The 17,608-nt window shown below is 39.6% G+C and overlaps 1 protein-coding gene across 4 annotated transcripts in view; it reads left to right on the top strand.

Moving 5' to 3' along the window:
- LOC109914264 (contactin-4-like) overlaps positions 1 to 15,971 on the top strand; it is a 1,378,312-nt gene extending 1,362,341 nt beyond the window's left edge. For all 4 annotated transcript variants that reach the window (XM_048606641.1, XM_048606645.1, XM_048606643.1 and 1 more), the window contains one exon: positions 15,628 to 15,971. In XM_048606641.1, the coding sequence (XP_048462598.1) occupies positions 15,628 to 15,731 (104 nt within the window). In that variant the 3' untranslated portion in view covers positions 15,732 to 15,971. The remainder of the gene's footprint in view (positions 1 to 15,627) is intronic.
- Positions 15,972 to 17,608: the final 1,637 nt, after the last annotated feature.

The raw sequence follows: 17,608 nt of genomic DNA, 5'->3' as shown, positions 1-17,608 counted from the left end.
AAGATTGCACAAATGTAATTTTTTTAATTTTTTTAACGTTCTGATCTGGCACAGACTCCCTGTTTCTGACCCAGATTGAAAGGTTTGCACCAATAAGGAGCAGGGTGAGGGGGTGAAACCTGGTGAGATGTGGAAATGAGGAGAAGATGGCATGGCACATAAATAATGGAAGAGGAAGAAGGTAGAATATGGTGATACAGGAGGCAGTGGTTACGACAGCATAGATGGTGATGTGCATAACCAGATGTAAACTTCAGTAAGGTGCAAAGTGTCACCATTGTGAGGCAAGGTTTTGTCAAACCCAATGATAATTATAATTTCACTCGTTAAAATGTAGTAAAATAAGAACAGCTATGAAATAGATTTTGCTTTGAGTAGATATTAAGTCGTAATATTTCTTTATTTAAACTCTTTCTATTTGTTATGGTGTGCAGTAGATACGTTGTTGAATTGCATATTTTGAATTCCATGAGAAAAAAACCAACGCAAATTAAAATGAAATTAATCTGTTCATGCTAATTGTGCCAAATCTAATTTGAACCATGATAGACTATTTATCATTATCACCATAATTAATTTGCAAGCAACAAACGAGATACATCAAAGAGAAAATTGAAAATTGCAATCTTGCTCTCGTTCTTATCTCAAAGAGAGAGCTCTGTTCTTTCTTCTTTTATCTTCATTTATTTCTGGAGGTGCGAATGCACAGCCTTGAAACAAATGCTGATTTTTAACTTTGCTCCCAAACCTGCCATCCAGGATTAAACATTGCTCCAATGCCTGGATTTTAAACCACAGTCTCCTCTAGTTTCGGTTTCCTTGCGTGTTCTCCATCCATGGACAAAATAATAAGTACCATTCTTTGTCCCATCCAAAGACATTTTCCTCTCTCTAACATAATGAGAATGATGGTGGGCAAGATGACTGAATCAGACAAGAATCTGAAAGCCAAATTGTCAAAATTGAGATAAACTCTCCCAACTGAGTCCTCGTGTTTGTAGCTGGCGAGTTTAGAAATTCACTGGCTGGTGGTGGGAAGGTTATTTCCATACATTTGCAGATCATTATTCACCAAAACCACTATATTATCATCCACATCCAATTTTCTTTCTCTCAGTTGAGAAACTCAACAGCACAAAAAGTGAAAGGGTAAAACAGAGTTGTGTCTTGTCAGCATTCAATACAGCTCACAGAAAGGCTGTGTTGGTCATTGAACTTCTCTTTACATGGAACAGTTTCTTCTGTACAACATGCTCTCTGATCAATGGCCATGCACCTTCTGGAGCATTCATCATAGAATCCCTGCAGTGCAAAAGCAGGCCATTCAGCACATCATGCCTACCCTGACCCTCCAGACCCATCCCTGTAACCCTGCACCTCCCACAGCTAATCCACCTAGCCTGCACACCCCTGGGCACTATGGACAATTTAGCATGGCCAATCCACCTTACCTGCACATCATTGGACTCTGAGAGGAAACTGGAGCGTCCAGAGAAAACCCACACAGACACTGGAGAATGTGCAAACTCCACACAAACAGTCGCCCGAGGGTGGAATCGAGCCTGGGTCTCTGGTGCTGTGAGGCAGCAGTGCTAACCACTGAGCCACCATGCTGCTCCAGCATCCACACAACTTGGCATCAGCAAATATGTAATACATATCATAATCATGTTTGCTCTCGCTCCAACTCAGTCATGACTTCAAAATTTCAAGCATCTACTATGGAGGTGAGGGACAGCCAGGATTTGCATACTCAGACTTTGCACAGTCATCGTTTGGCACAAAAGTCATGTGACTCTGAAACCAAATGTGACGATGTCATGTATGAGTCACCTGTAGTCCATACCCGCATGAGATCCACCAGGGTGACTCAGACCTTCCTCCATCTGTATCCGTTCAGTGCACAGAGACTGTAGCATTGCCTTGATATCGATGATGATATGCTTGAACATCCTCAATGGAAGTGGTTAACCAGTGAGATGCAGCATTTGTCCAGATCTTCTCTCCAGACCATCATTCTATGACGGACAGTAGACATTGGATATCTCCGAGTCTTGAAAATCACTGAGATCCCATGAAAAGCTCATGCATAGAAGCAACATTTCCCGACTTGCATGTGTGGAATCATTCTGTAATCTCACCCGTAAAGTGGGTGTTGAAGGATGTGTGTGGTCCAGGCCCTGGCTCATTCCTCGGTCATTGCCTTGAACCTCAGTGTCCTCCACATTAATATGCCTTAGCTGCAAGCTGCAAAGTTAAGCTTCAAGGATTCCTGAGGAATGAGGCTAGCTGCAGTCAAAGACTTGGTGTCTTGTGAGAGATGAGTAATGGTTGGTGATTGCAATGTTTTACATCCTTGGGATCTATGAAGAGGCTCCTCATATCTCATGTGGAACTGATTTAACCAAGTCCTACAACAAAAATAATGGCACAGTATACATTATAACAGTGCAAGTGAAAATATATTGACAAAAGCAATGGCAGTCTATTCAATCCATGCCATATATGTGCCTTATATGTATTTTACTCTTCCTTTCCAAGGTCTGAAACCTGCAGCTAGGATGGAGGGAACCTGCTTTATGGTTAGCCCAGCTGACATGGAAGAGTTGGCTGGTCTTCTTGGGTGCCTAGAGGCCCTAGGCCTGCTGAAGGAGGTGGGACCGGGCACCTCTGGAGTGTCTTGCATAGAGGAGGTGGTCGGAGGCTGTGTCTCACCTTCTTCCTCCTCCTCCCTGTGGGTTCCCAGTGCCATTACCCCACCCCCTGGAAAGAAAGGAGAGCCTGGACTGAGGTGAAAGCTTCTCATTCTCAAGTCTTACCATTGATGCTGAGCACACGAGACAAAAATCATGAAAAGCAGCTCCATTCACATTTGCAGCAACCACTGAGTATTCTGCAAGACAGGCTTTCCAAGGCTGTCAACGTTGTCTCCATGGAGGGAACTGTGCATTCACACGCTGAAGTCACCACAGCAGTCGGATCATGGACAGACTTATCCATCTTTCGCTTTAGCCTACAAGGGGCCTCTCATGTATCTGCCTGGTGTCTGTGAAGGTTGAGCAAATCATTTCTAGCTGAGAACAGGGGAACTATAGACCTGTGAGTTTGACGTCAGTGATGGGTAAGTTGTTGTAGGGAATTCTGAGAGATAGGATTTACATGCATTTGGAAAGGCAAGGACTGATTAGGGATAGTCAGCCTGGCTTTATGCATGGGTTATAGGGGGATGGGTCTGGGTGGGATGCTCTGAGGGTCAGAATGGACTTGCTGGGTCGAAGGGCCTGTTTCGACACTGTAGGGATTCTATGAACTTCTATAAAATTGTGTCTCACAAACTTGACTGAGTTTTTTGAGGATGCGACCAAAAGATTGAAGTCTACATGGGCTTTAGTAAAGCCTTCGACAAGGTTCTGCATGGTAGAGTATTCGGTAAAGTTAGATCACAAAGGATTCAGGGAGACCTTGCCAATTGGATACAAAATTGGCTTGAAGATAGGAGATACAGGGTGGTGGTGAAGGGTTGTCTTTTAGACTGGAGGCCTGTGACCGGCGGTGTTCCACAGGGATTGGGCTGGATCCACTTTTGTTTCGAATTTATGTAAACAGTTTGGATGAGAATTTAGGAGGCATTGTTAGTAAGTTTCTGGATGACATCAGAATTGGTGGTATAGTCAACAGGGAAGAAGGTTACCAAAGCTTATGAAGGGATCCTTATCAGTTAGACCAATGGTCTGAGGAACGGCAGATGGAGTTTAATTTGGATAAATGTGAGATATTGCATTTTGGTAAAATAAACAAGGGCAGGATTTATATGGTTAATGGCGCTGGATAGTGTTGTCAAATAGAAAGACCTAGGAGTTCAGGCATGTAGTTCCTTGAAATTTGCCTCACATGTAGAGATGGGGGTTAAGAAGGTATTTAGCACACTTGCCTTTATTGCTCAGACCATTGAGTATTGGAGTTGGGATGTCGTGTTGAAGATGTTGGTGAGGCCACTTTTAGAGTGCTGTGTACAGTTCTGGTTGTCCTGCTATGGGAAAGATATTACTAATTAGAGAGGGTTCAGAAAAAAAATTAATCAGGATATTGCTGAGACTGGAGGGATTGAGTTATAAGGAGAGACTGATCGGCTGGGACCTTTTTCACTACACTGGAGGAGGTTGAGGGGTGACCTTAAAGAGATTTATAAAATCATGAGGGCCATTGATCAGGTGAATGGCAAAGGTCTTTTCCCAAGGGTAGCCAACTTATTAACATAATACACAAAAATACAACATTTTTAAATGTCTGATAAACCAGGATTGTTTTAATCTCATTATTTTTGGTGGAAATAAAATGATTTTCCCTTGTTCCTTTTTAATATCTTTATTACATATGCATCTTAATATTGTATTGCACAATACTCCGTAACAAAGAAATACCTCTGATTTCTGCTGTTTTCTTCACAGCAACCTAATTATAATTTATCAATGAAAGGTAATTGAAAATAAATTCATTCTTAGTTGTATATCAGTTTAGTATCAGGGCAAAGTCAGCTAATTGTATTTTGTCAGTAACTTTCCTCAGTTCTAAAGTTAACCTAGCATATCACCTATACCTACAAGGAGTTCAAAAAAGATTTCTCTTTGTATTTAAAGGAAATGGGGATTTCTGGCCAGCGTATTAAAGCAATGTTGAAGCTGGTGTATCTGATTGATAATTAGTTGGCTATTTTGGGCATATTTAATTATTCTACGTATCTCTCAATCTACCAGTAATAGTTTATTTTTGCAGAGAAATTTTGGCTAGTCATCGTAGTTGTACCATAATAGCAAACAACTGGCATTTCCAGTTTGGTTTGCACAGTCCTGAACAAAGCACAAGGTAAAGGCCTTTGCTCACAGTAACATTGGCATTCTGCCAGCTAGAAATCAGATTTTTCAAGCAAGCTGCAGACGTGGTTGAAATCCTAATCAAGATTATACTTGCGTTGTTGAAAGCAAGGCTGTGCACAACCCAATTTGAACCTTTCCATTAGATCCCCATTACATCAGGATTTTCTTCCTGAAAATCAATAAAACCAATTCCAGTTGAAACAACAAGCTGGATTTATTCAGTTTTTGAGTCAGAAGACATTGTGAGTTTTGCATGTCTTTGGGTTTTATCAATGAATTTCTGGGGTTTTTGTTTTATCAAAGCAAGAGTACTAATAGAGAATAAGGTATAGTTGGTGTTCGTTAAAAGTTGTGACAACAGCAAGTATGCAATTTTTGCTCTTTCAATGTCCATCGTGCCATTTTTAAATTGAGCTTAGTTTAGTGTAAGTTGCTGATAGAAAATCAACACGCACAATCAGCTGTGTCTTCTTACGTCATTCTCTATCTGTAGATCACAGTCCTGCAGCACACTGGAAAATAGGGCAACCACAGCCCTTGTGAGAAGGAGTCACCAGGGTCAGACAGCACTTTGATCCTCAACCAACAGATTAGAGCAGCTGGCAGATCGCTGTATCTTGCAGCTGAACCATGTGTGTGTGCGCGCGCTAACATTTTCAACATACACACTCACGTGCTTTGGGGATTGTTCCGAAGCCTCATGTGAGAGTTGGATTTTGTTTTACATTTTCATCTTTCCCTGGTTGAAATAAACTTTCAAAGAAAAATCTCTTTTGTGAGGTCATAAGAAACAGGAGCAGGAGGGGGTCCTTTAGCACCTCAAGCCTTTTATGAATATCAGGTTTTGATGTTTACATTTTCTGAAATATGTAGGTCAATTACTACTTTGATTTTGTAGACATGCAAGAACACTTAAATATTTGGGTCTGTCAGTATTAGTATATTACAAGTGGAAACCTAGGTCGACAATCTAAAATAAATAATGTTAAATTTCGATGCATTCTTAAAGTTGGAAATTAGATCTGTAATATTTAGTCTTTTTTGTCAAACATTTTTGCTGCAAACATCTCACTGTATCATTAATTCACCAGAATAATTACTCTGATTTATATTTTCTGATTTTCTGGTTTTCTTCCTTGCTCCCGATAATAAGATTACCCCGTAAGTGAAGCACCAGTGTCTTAATGTACCCATATATGTGACTACATAATTGAGGACTTTGGCAGGAACAGCTGACAAACTGTTCAGTGAAGCATTACCAGGAAGCAAGACCCTATTCTAATCTAACATGCTCAAATATGTACTTCCAATAGCAGTTCCTGACTAGTTGGTTATAATCCTGAATATTATCTTTCCTTCCTCCCAAACTCCGTCATCTTTCGAACAATTTTGGTGCCCGTAATTCTATTCCAGTTGAAATTTGCCTCACCCACATACACCAGAAATCAAACTCCAGCAATTTTAAATTGGGAATTGTTTGGATAAACTTGCAATTACATGAGAAGAACAATCATCAGAATTGATTTGTACCATTATAAGACCAGAACGTGTGCAGCAGGCTTTGGTCATTTGGCCCATTAAACCTGCTCAATATTCGACCACGGCTGATATGTTTCTCAGCCTTCTCCTGCCTGCTCCCCATAAGCCTTGATCCCCTTTCTAATCAAGAAGCTCTCAATCCCTGTCTTAAAGTCAGTCAATGACTTAGCTTCCACAGCCTTCTGCAGCAATGAGTTCCCCAGATTCACCATCCTCTGGCTGAAGAAATTCTTCCTCATCTCAGTTCTGAAGGGTTGTCCCTTCACTCTGAGACTGTGCCCTCAGATCCTCGCTCCTCCTACTCATGGAAGCATCTTTTCCACATCCACTCTCTATCCAGATCTCTCAGTATTCTGTAAGCTTCAATCAGATCCCCCCTCATCCTTCTGAACTCCATCAAATACAGACCCAGAGTCAACAACCACTCCTTTTGTGATAAGCCCTTCATTCCCAGAATCATTCTTGTAAACCTCCTTTAGACCCCCTCCAAGGGCAGCATATCATAGAATCATCGAATCCCTACAGTGTGGAAAACAGGCCCTTTGGCCCAACAAGCCCACACCGACCCTCAGAGCACCCACCCAAATCCACACCCCTCATCTACTCATCCCTGAACACTACGGGCAATTTAACTTGACCAATCCACCTAACCTGCACACCTTTGGACTGTGGGAGGAAACCGGAACACCCGGAGGAAACCGACGCAGACAGGGGGAGAATGTGCAAACGCCACACAGACAGTCGCCCGAGGGTGGAATTGAACCCGGGTCCCTGGCGCTGTGAGGCAGCAGGGCTAACCACTATGCCACTGTGCCACTGTGCCGCCCCATATCCTTCCTGAGAAATGGGGTTCAAAACTGCTCTTGATATTCCAAATGTGATTTGACCAGAGCCTTACACAGCCTTAGCACCATATCGCTGCTCTTGTATTCTAACCCATTTGAAATGAATACTAATATTGCATTTGCCTTCACAACTTCCAACTGAACCTGCATATCAGCCTTAAGAGAATCCTAAAAAAGGACTCCTAACTCCCTTGGGCTTCAGATTTCTGAAGCCTTTCCCCATTTAGAAAATAGCTTACACCTCTATTCTTTTGACCAGAATGCACAAGGTCACACATTCCCACAGTGTATTTTATCTGACACTTCTTTGCCCGCTCCTGTCCAAGTCTTTCTACAGACTCCCTGCTTCCTCAACATACCTGTCCCTCCACACCTATTGTTGTGTCATCTGCAAACTTACCAATAGTACCGTCAGTTCTTTCACCCAAATTGTTAATATATAACATGAATAGATGTGGTCCCAGCACTGATGCCTGCGAAAATCCACGAGTCACTGGCTGCCATCCTGAAAAAGACCCTTTTATTCCCACTCTTTCTGCCTTCCCCTAGTCAGCCAACCCTTTATCCATGCTAGTACCTTGTCCCTAATACCATGAACTCTTATCTTATTTTGCAGCTTTCTGTGTGGCACCTTGTCAAAGGTTTACTGGAAATGCAATTAGATCATATCCATTGGCTTTCCCTTTCTCTCACTTGCTCGTTGCCTTCTCAAAGAATTCTGACAGATTTGCCAGGCTTGCTCTGGAATAAAATAATCTCTTGGGGAAAAAAAATTGCTTGCTTCAGCATGAAATGCTCACGATAATTTGATTTCCTGTGCAAATCAATCCAAGACTTAAGCATCAGTGCCCATTTAAGTTCATTTTAGACACATGATTGACCGACTAGCCACTGGTTTAATGCAACTGCCTACAAGGTCATATCTGATCTTCACACATCAGGTTTTCGTTGCTATGGCTAAAGTGAGCAGGAAGAAAAAAATCATGAATCTCCATACTTCCCTGTAGTACCTCAACAAACACACATGAAGAATGGTTATTTTGTGGGAGATATTGGTCAGATAGAGGGAGATGAATGCCTGTACCTCTTTACATAGCTGGGGGTCAACACCTCAGAAGGACTAATTATCTTTCTCTATAATCATTTGACAGTTTCTTAAGAGTGTGCAGATGAATTGAATTCATAGTCTGCTATTCGGATTTTAACGCAATAAAGGAAAATCAGTATTGTATGTGACCAAAGCTTTTAAACAAACAGAAAGTCTTCCAATCAGTTGACAGAATTTTCCCTTTCCCTGCTGTGGCGTGGGTGATGGGAAATTAGGAAAATCTGAGGAGAATTGAAAAGAAAGTCAAAATCTCAACGCTGAGAAAAAGTTTTCCAGCTTTTCCTTTCAGCTTTGACCAGCAAATTCATTATTTCACTATTAAACAGTAACCATCTTATTTACATTAATTTGTATGTCATAAAGAGCCCAACTCACCTCATTTCTATGCAACTTCCAACTGCCCTCTCCTTTCCTAAAAAGCCTGGAAAGCCCAAATTCCCAATGTGTAAGTCAGGGTGAGTAATAGGCAGCTGCAGTTCCCTAATACCTGTCCTAGCGATCACCCAACTGCGTGTGCAGCACATTGTCCCTGCATGTCCCATGGCCACCATCCTCCTCAACTCTTCGTTCAAGCGAGTCAACATTAGCAAACAACCATCTTCAGACCAACTCTCACACCACTTCAGCCCTTCACTACATTCATTTAGAACTCAGTAACACCTGTGACTTGTATACTTCTGCCAGGTTGCTTTGGACACAGCGATATACATGCATCTTTGGGTTTACTTGGAGTTTGCAAATATCTATGTAGTTTACATTGCTTTTGAGCACTGAGGGAGAGGCAAACACCTTTTCACAGTGGGCAGCACTGAACAGTCAAGGGCTGGAACATCTCACTATATGGCACTGAGCTTCATCAATGCCAACCCCTCAGCATGTTCCTGCAGCTTATGTGGCAAATACACTGCACAAAGCATCAAGAAAATGACCGTGGCTGAAGAAGGTCAAAGGGGGAGTAGTCCTTTGTAGGGTGAAGATAGACTATGATTTGTCAGAGAGTAGCATGACCTTCTGTCAAGGTGCTTTTTCAATTCCAAAGCAGGGAATTGGACATCATCAGTCAGGCCTTTGGTCCTACCAGAAACTCAGGTTCTATGTCCTTCAACTCCAAGGATTGGGCCGGGTTAGTCATACAGTTCAAATGCAACTAGCCTGAGAATTACAGATCAATCAATTAGGATGCTGTGGAGACATCAGTGTGCGGGAAGGGCTGGATTTGACTGTCTCATTGTAGGAAAAAATAGCAAAGGGTTTGAGTAAGAGGGTAGTGGATGGAAGAGCAGTTAATATTGATGTAGGAACTGGAGAGATAGATAGATGTCCCCAATGAGTGAGGAGGAAGAGTAGAAAGGCAGAAGGATCAGAAGTTTGGTCTGAATAAGGTAGGTCTCAGCCATTGAATGGACATGATACATAAAATAGTAAAAGCTGCAGTCCATGAGTCTTGGTGAGAGACAGTGGCAGAGTTAAACTGAGTGATGACCCTGTGAGTGTGAGATAGCTGAGAGAATATGGTAGCATTTACCCTTGTGGTGCACAGATGACCATTCACCTTCTTCCTGCACTGTTGGTCATTTCTTTTAGCATGTGAGACAGCACTGACCCAGACCACTATCTGTATCCAGGCTGGCTGTCTCTGGTAGCGTAGCCTTGTGCAGTAGTCCACAGGAAAAGAAATGATGGCCCCTCTCTCCATCATCCAGTCTACCTCCAGGTCCCTCTCCATGAAGCAGGGTGTGAATTTTCCTTTTTGGATCATGTCCTCAGTGATAATGATCAAGTACCACAGTGTGAGGGGCAGTTCCTATACTTCCTGCATACTAAAGTGTTGTGCAACTAATCATTATCTATGGTGCTGGTGACATGAACATTGCAAGGTCATAGCAGTGGCGAGCACTTCCAATTCTCCTGCACGTGTTTCCATTGAAGAACCCAATTGCATTATAAATGAGGTGGAGAACAGAAGATTGCTTGAGAAAGTCACTGTGAGCCATGACTTACTGAGTGCCATGAGTCTTATTTGACGACACATTTTAACTACAACTGGGAAAATTCAATACTATTGTATTTATTTTGACGACTGGCGTAAATTATCAAGAGGTAATCCATAAACTCAATGTTTTGTGCATAAAAGCCTTCACTCTTTCGTGTCTATCTTGCTTGTGCTTCTTTGAGTCATCACTATTCATTCCACTGTAACTGGGGCAGCAGGATGGTCTACAAGGTAGGCATCTCCTTTTCTCTCTCCTGAGATGGAATGCCTCATTTATGTGTCCCTGGGATCTGCCCCAGACTAACAGAATTCACTCGCAAGGCAGGAGGAGCTAACTGATAGGCAGCTCTGGGATTCAAACTCATGACCTTTATGTTGGGGGTTGAGCACTCAGCTGTTCAAGCTCCCAGATTTCCTCGTGATCATTTCTATTCTTCGGTTTTTCTGTGTTTCACTTTTAATGACTGGACAAACTGGATTTTTTTTTTGAAAACTGTTTTGGAGTTTACCAACTATGATGCAGCCTATAAAAGTAGGAATCAGCATGGAATCCAGTCAGCATGTATAAGGAAGTTAATTCGTTCGTTAGTGTGTGTACTGGGAAAGAAGTAAATGAAAGACTGATTTCACAGGCAAAATTGTGCGGTCGTTGCCTTGGTGAGTTGGCCATTGTTCAGAAACAAAAAGATCTTAATGGGTAAATTCCATCTGCAGTGGAGCCGCTGAAGTTCCATTTCAGTCATTTCCAGCTCACTGTTGTGTAAATATGTTTTCATGTAAACAAAATCTCTTAGATGAAATATGTTGAACACCAAGCATACTTGGTTTAAAATGATCTTATAACTACTGAGCTAAGCAGTCTAGAGAATTATCCTTCTGAAACATCTAAATTATGCATTGTTAGTCCTTTAAAAATCTCAATAGGTTACCAATAATACTGCTTTTCAGATGAACTAATTTTAATCTCTGTTGTAATTCTGTCATTAGCTTAACACTATTGCATCTCTGTGGAAGAGTGTCATCTCATAAGCTTTTCCATACATGATTCTCGTCTTAGCTGACACTTGGAGTTGAGGTGCTGAGGAAGGCACATTCACAGAAGGAGAGCAGGTGAATTGCCTTGTTTTGTCCATTCAGATCCCATGAACAGTTAATGAACAGCACCAGCATCGAGCATATTGCTGGGTGATGATATGATGGTTGTAATCTAATCTCAGGATGCACATCATGATTTTAAACTGTTCTTGGAATTCATTGCACCAACTGAACTTTTAGATTAGATTACTAAGACATTGGTATGTAGAGGGAAAAGTAAATTCAAAGAATAAAAAAGCCACATTCAGAGAAGTTTGATTTGAGTTTACACATTTATTTCCACGGTGTACTGAACAAGTGCTCCTAACTAGCATTGGTTGAATTTGTTGAGTTAGAATAGATTATTTTGTTCAGAGCTATTGGATGAAATAAGGTCTGATTATTTTTACTTAATACTGCCGCAATTCTTTACATAATTGTGTTACACTAAATAAAACAAACATCACTGTAGATTTCAAAAGGTAACATTTCTTCTGTCCTCTTTTACATAGTAATAAAACTACTTTCTGATAACATTTATGTTTGCATGGTTTTCTGATAATGGAATGACAAATAACTGCTGTTGTACTGCAGTGTCATGTAATTCTTACCAATCCTCAGTGCTTGCAGCTGGAAATGTGAGTAAAATACACTGAATAAAAATTACCTTTCTTGGTATTCAAGGCTGTCATTGTAAAATAATCCTCCCAACTTTGATAAAATAGAGATGATCTTCTATAATAATAGAAAATAGTTACAGGTAGAGGAGAAAAAAAACCAAGCTAATGTTTTGTCTTGAAATGCAGAAGTAAATATTTAAATATGTAGACTATGACGAAAGGATTAGAAAAGACTATGGCAGCTGATGTTTGCCTAGAAAATCTAGCTAGACTGGGCTTCTGTATCAGAGACCTAAGGAAGGGCTAAAAGGAAGTAACAGTATTGCTGGCATAAATAACAACATCAGTAAACAAATTAAAAGCTGCAGTTCCCCTTCCCTTGTTCCTGGTTGTATGTGGAAAATTGTGATTCTTAAAAGTTCCATATTTCAAAACTTGCACTACTTTTGCCAAACCGAAAAGGCTCCACACTGAGGCCTCTTTTCAAAAGCTTAGATCCAACTGGATTTCTATCTGAACTAAAGCTAAGTCCATCCCTGTATCTCTGCGAGAGATTTGCTTGACCTCCAACAATTAGTTTTATCAAACTTTATCCTTTGTTTCACAGATGATTTGACAAAAAGGGTTTTTTTCTCTCTTTTTCATAACATCTTCATAGACCTGTATGTTTCCTCTTGCCTTATTTGTGTACAAGTGTGTGTTTGGGTTTGAGGGGGATATGATTTGAGTTTGTATAATAGTAATTTTTAACTTATTTTGCTACTTGTTAAAGAGTAAGGTTGTTCATAACAACTAAGATTTTGTCTTTATCTATGAAATCTTTTGTCCTAGATAACAAGGAAAGTAAAGGTAATTTCAGAAAAGTAAATTTAACCACCTTGATGACTTTATTGGACTTTTACATTTCGGGACTTCTCATGGTGCATTAGGGTCTGATTACTACACACTCTGCTCACCAGATTCAGAACACAGTTCAGTTCAGAAAACTCCGGAGGTGAAATCAGAAACAACTTTTAGTTTCTGTCTTAGTAGGAGATTTTCATTCACTCCAGAAGAAGTGTCTAGTTTGTGTAGCTTTCTAGCCAGTAGAGTTGGATAACATTTCTACAAGTTTTTGAAACTGAGATTTGTGAAGTGTTCATGTTAACAGGCTCTGAAAGGATTCATCAAATTGCTTCCAAAGTCCATGGAAAAGCACTTGGAATGAGTCAGTTCAGTAAAAACCTCAATAACAGTGTAATTTCTTTGGCCTTGAGTCTCTGTAATAGATGGTAATGGTAACATATCATGATCTTTCTAACTTTTTGTTTAAATATATGCATATGTAGATGTGTATTCCCTACTGGGTAGTTTCTACGTTCTCGTCAGAACTAAAGAACATGCAAACCCATTATTTACTGTAACCTTTTCAGGAAAGCTTTATTTGGAAGTTGTGCATTCTGTAAGAACCCAAAACAAGTCTGAACAAGCCCATGAACCTGCCTAATGAATGGTTTTCTGATGAAGGGTCTAGGCCGGAAACGTCAGCCTTCCTGCTCCTCCGATGCTGCTTGGCCTGCTGTGTTCATCCAGCTCTACACCTTGTTATCTCTTGATGACTCACTAATTCTGATTTGTCTCTTAAAGGGGCACTGTCTCAATGTAACAGGTCAAAACTATAAAACATCATCTGCAGCTTGGTCTATTTGTTTGATTTCTATTGTGTCATAACCTCATGCTCAGTTTTTAAAGAAATATCTACAGGCTCATGTGAATACATTTTAGTGATGAATCATCATATTAACAAAAAAGAAATAAATATATGATTCATCAAGCCAAGTTTCATTCTGGGATCTGACCAGTCCAATAGCACATTCATGTGATCATAAAATATTGGTTATTTATTAAGCAGTGAAATAGTAAGAGCTACCAAAGTGTATTTGTTCAGTTCTTGGAATATTTATGCAAAAATGCATTCCACTCCTACACTGTCATGTCTGATGTATACACAAATCCTTGCTATCCATGAGGGATAGGAGATAGCCTCCCATTGGAATACAGCTATAATGAAAATCCCCTATCTACTTGGAAGGACTTCATCATCTGTGAGGGCCATCAGCGGCGATAAAAGATCAGGTCTGGGGCCAAAGGCAAAAGTATATGCATCCACAGGTAGTGAAGATGGAGTGTATTATCAGACTTATATTTAAAGTTTTAGGCTTAATTTATAGTTGTAACATTGTCTTGTGTGTGATCTACCTTAACTAATACTTATAGTTTGAAAAGATCTTTATAACTATTCATAAAACTGAATTCCCACCATGGTGGGATCAAACCCAGGTTTCCGGAACATTAACTACATCCCTGAACTAATTGTCTCATGATAATACCATGAGATGATCACACCCCCCCCCAACTTTTGATTCATCCCAGACTGATGGGCAGCAGTATATCTGTTTGAAGAATTTTAGGGTCCAGCAAAGTGGACTTAAGACAAGTGTACCGTTACATAATTTGACAGGTTTATCTCAGATTAGTGAATCGGTTGTTATTGGGGAGGAAAGTGAGAACTCAAGAATTCAGCCCCTCGAGCCTGCCCCACCATTTGAAATGATGATGGTTGATCTCATCTCAGCCTTAACTCCACTTTGCTGCCCATTTCCCATAACCCTTTAACTTATTACTAACTAAAAACCTGTTGATCTCCTCCTTAAACTGTTTTCAGTATCCCTCCGTCCACTTCACTCTGAAGTTGTAAATTCATGGATTCACAGATCTTTGAGAGATGTATTTCCTCCCCTCGTTCTCTGTTTCAAATCCACTATCCATTAGCCTAAAACTATGACCTCCCATTCTCGATTGTCCTGAAACGGGAAACATCCAGGACAGCAAATCAGGTGGTTCAAGGAATGACCATTCTTCATTTTTCATTAATTTTTACAGACAGAAAAATAAATATTTGGGAGATACACTTGGTTTAAGTAGAAACTGAGTTATCATAAAGAAACTTCATATTTAAAAAGGTAGAGATGTGTCAGAGAAATTTGAAATTCTACAAATGTGGATTTGGTTTTGGGGATCAGTAGGACACTTTACCATTGAGCGACCAAGATGATTAAAAACCCAATTACATCTCATTCAATAAGGTGTAACTTTTTTGAGAGTTTTGAGGCAAGATCAGTCACCAAAAAGGGAACTTTCTTCTCAGTTCAGTGATTTTAATTTGATTACAGACTGGCGGGGGCAGGGGGAGGGGGGTGGAGCTAGTCTTTAGCAATGTACCACGTGGAAACTGGGAATCATTGACAGCAAATTTCGGACTTCAACATTTATCTGCACATATGCCCAGCCTAGACAGTGCTGTTAGCTTCAGAGAGTAATGACAGTCCAAAATCCTGGCTCTATTAAGACAGACTTGACAGTCTTCCACAACACACATTGAATACTCTCTGTTGGAGGGAATAAAATACTTTCACCAATTTTATTTTAGCATTTATTTCCAACATTGGATGAATGATAAGCAAAGTCACTTCTATGCATTATTTAAAAGTTATTTTTGCAATTCTAAATAACTGCATTTTGTTTCTGTTCACAGATCCAGATAGTGGAAGATCTGGAACTTCAGCATCAAATGCCTGCACACTGTCAGCCTTTAGCACTATAGTGCTGTCCCTGTCAGCTAGATCAGCATTATGGTGAAAGCATACAGTGACCTACCTAACATCATATAATCAGTCAACAATCTAAAGACTTCTGAGTAAATCTGCAAATTTTGCTAGTGTGCATTTAATAACTCACCAATGTTATCTTTTCCTATAAGTCTTTATTACTGTATGCCTTGTCATTTCAAATTTATGTGGACATACCTATAATTAAAAATACAATTCACCCATCAAATTAAGTTGAGAGATATGTTCTTTGCCTGAGGTTTCCTTTGGGTTTTTCAAATGCACTAAAGTCAACATCTGAAAAACATCAGAGATATGATGTTACCAAAGCATGCAATCTAATAATTGCATATAATGTACAGATGGTTATATTTATACATGTGAAATGTTCAATATTTTCAAAGTTATGATTTAACACAATTTGTTGATGTTATTTGGAATGTGTTGTAGCTTTTTAACATTGTAATACAATTTTCAAACTTGTCACCTATACTTGAATTCACTGTTGCTTGTACTAAAATAGGAGATTTAACCAGATAACATTGGTGCAATAGCTATACCTTAAATAACGAAGGTTTCTCTGAAATATCCAGGTGCAGTCATAACAAATGAAAAGTAAAATATATGTATTTATTTCCACATTTCACATCACCTTCTAACTTTTTATTATTTGAAATACCTTTATTTTTGCTGCAGCAAGCAAGACAGAACCTGGATTATCAAATGTATTCTAATGTAGTTGGAACCAATGAAATTAAATTAAATTTAATGATGATAAAGCCTAAAATTAATTAGTAGGTATGCATTGGTATAAGTGTAATATGCAGCATATTTACAAAGTCGATGACATGGTGGCAGGATTGGGGGGTGGGGGAAGAAACAAGTCAACAAATCAAAAAGGTAAATGATATCAAAATCTGTGATGTTGCATGTGAAGGTGCATTTATATTGCCGTTAAATTAATGTACATAAAGTCTGACAGTGCATATTTGTAAATAAATGTCAGGAGCAACATCACTTTACAAAAAGCTCTGTTACTAGAATAGTTGTAAAGGTGAGCTGAAGTCAGTTTGTTTACCAAATTAAACCTGTATTGTTGTTCTAGTCTTTTAATAGTTTGATCTACTTTCCAAAAAATAATTGTTTACAGCTATGTTTTTTAAACTTCAAATCTGTTTTATATTTTTCATTCGTCTGTTATGACTGGCCACTGTTAATGTAGGCAGCAGTATTTACATTTAAATATTGTTTGCTTAATTCTGTAAATAGTAACTTGACAGAATCCTTTGAAATAAATCTGTCTTGAAACAGTTTTCCCCCTATTATCCTCCTCTTAATAATACCAATTTGTAGCATACAGCTGACATTTCATGATCCCATCTTTTTACCAGATGCAGTCAGGATATATGTCGAGTGCCAAGACTGAGATATACACAATTGTAATTTCAGTAATAACTCAAATTTAGAACTGGGAATTTAGTGCATACTGAGATTGAACACTGTGCATACATCGTATGAGTTTCTGTAGCATTGCTCATAGTATCATTTTGGATGTTCAAATTATTTTTTTTTAATTCTGATTTTTCTATGCTTTTTTTCTTCTATCCCAATTCCCTGTCCCTCAATCCAATCAGTCCTTCTTGTCTTTCTTTCCCTTTCTACACTTGACCTTGACATTGATTCACAAATTCCTCTTTACAAGTCAGTTCAAGCTCTGTTTGTTTCACAATTATTAAAACTGAATTGGTAAAGGAGCTCTCCCCATTCCTTTGGAGATAGTAGGAACTGCAAACGCTGGAGAATCTGAGATAACAAGGTGTACAGCTGGATGAACACAGCAGGCCAAGCAGCATCAGAGGAGCAGGAAGGCTGATGTTTCGGGCCTAGACCCTTCTTCAGAAAAAAAAA

This window comes from Rhincodon typus, chromosome 16 (assembly GCF_021869965.1).
Source record: "Rhincodon typus isolate 14 chromosome 16, sRhiTyp1.1, whole genome shotgun sequence".
Lineage (NCBI taxonomy): Eukaryota > Metazoa > Chordata > Chondrichthyes > Orectolobiformes > Rhincodontidae > Rhincodon > Rhincodon typus.
The sequence above is the reverse complement of the archived record's forward strand: the minus strand, read 5'-3'. Positions and strand labels throughout refer to the sequence as shown.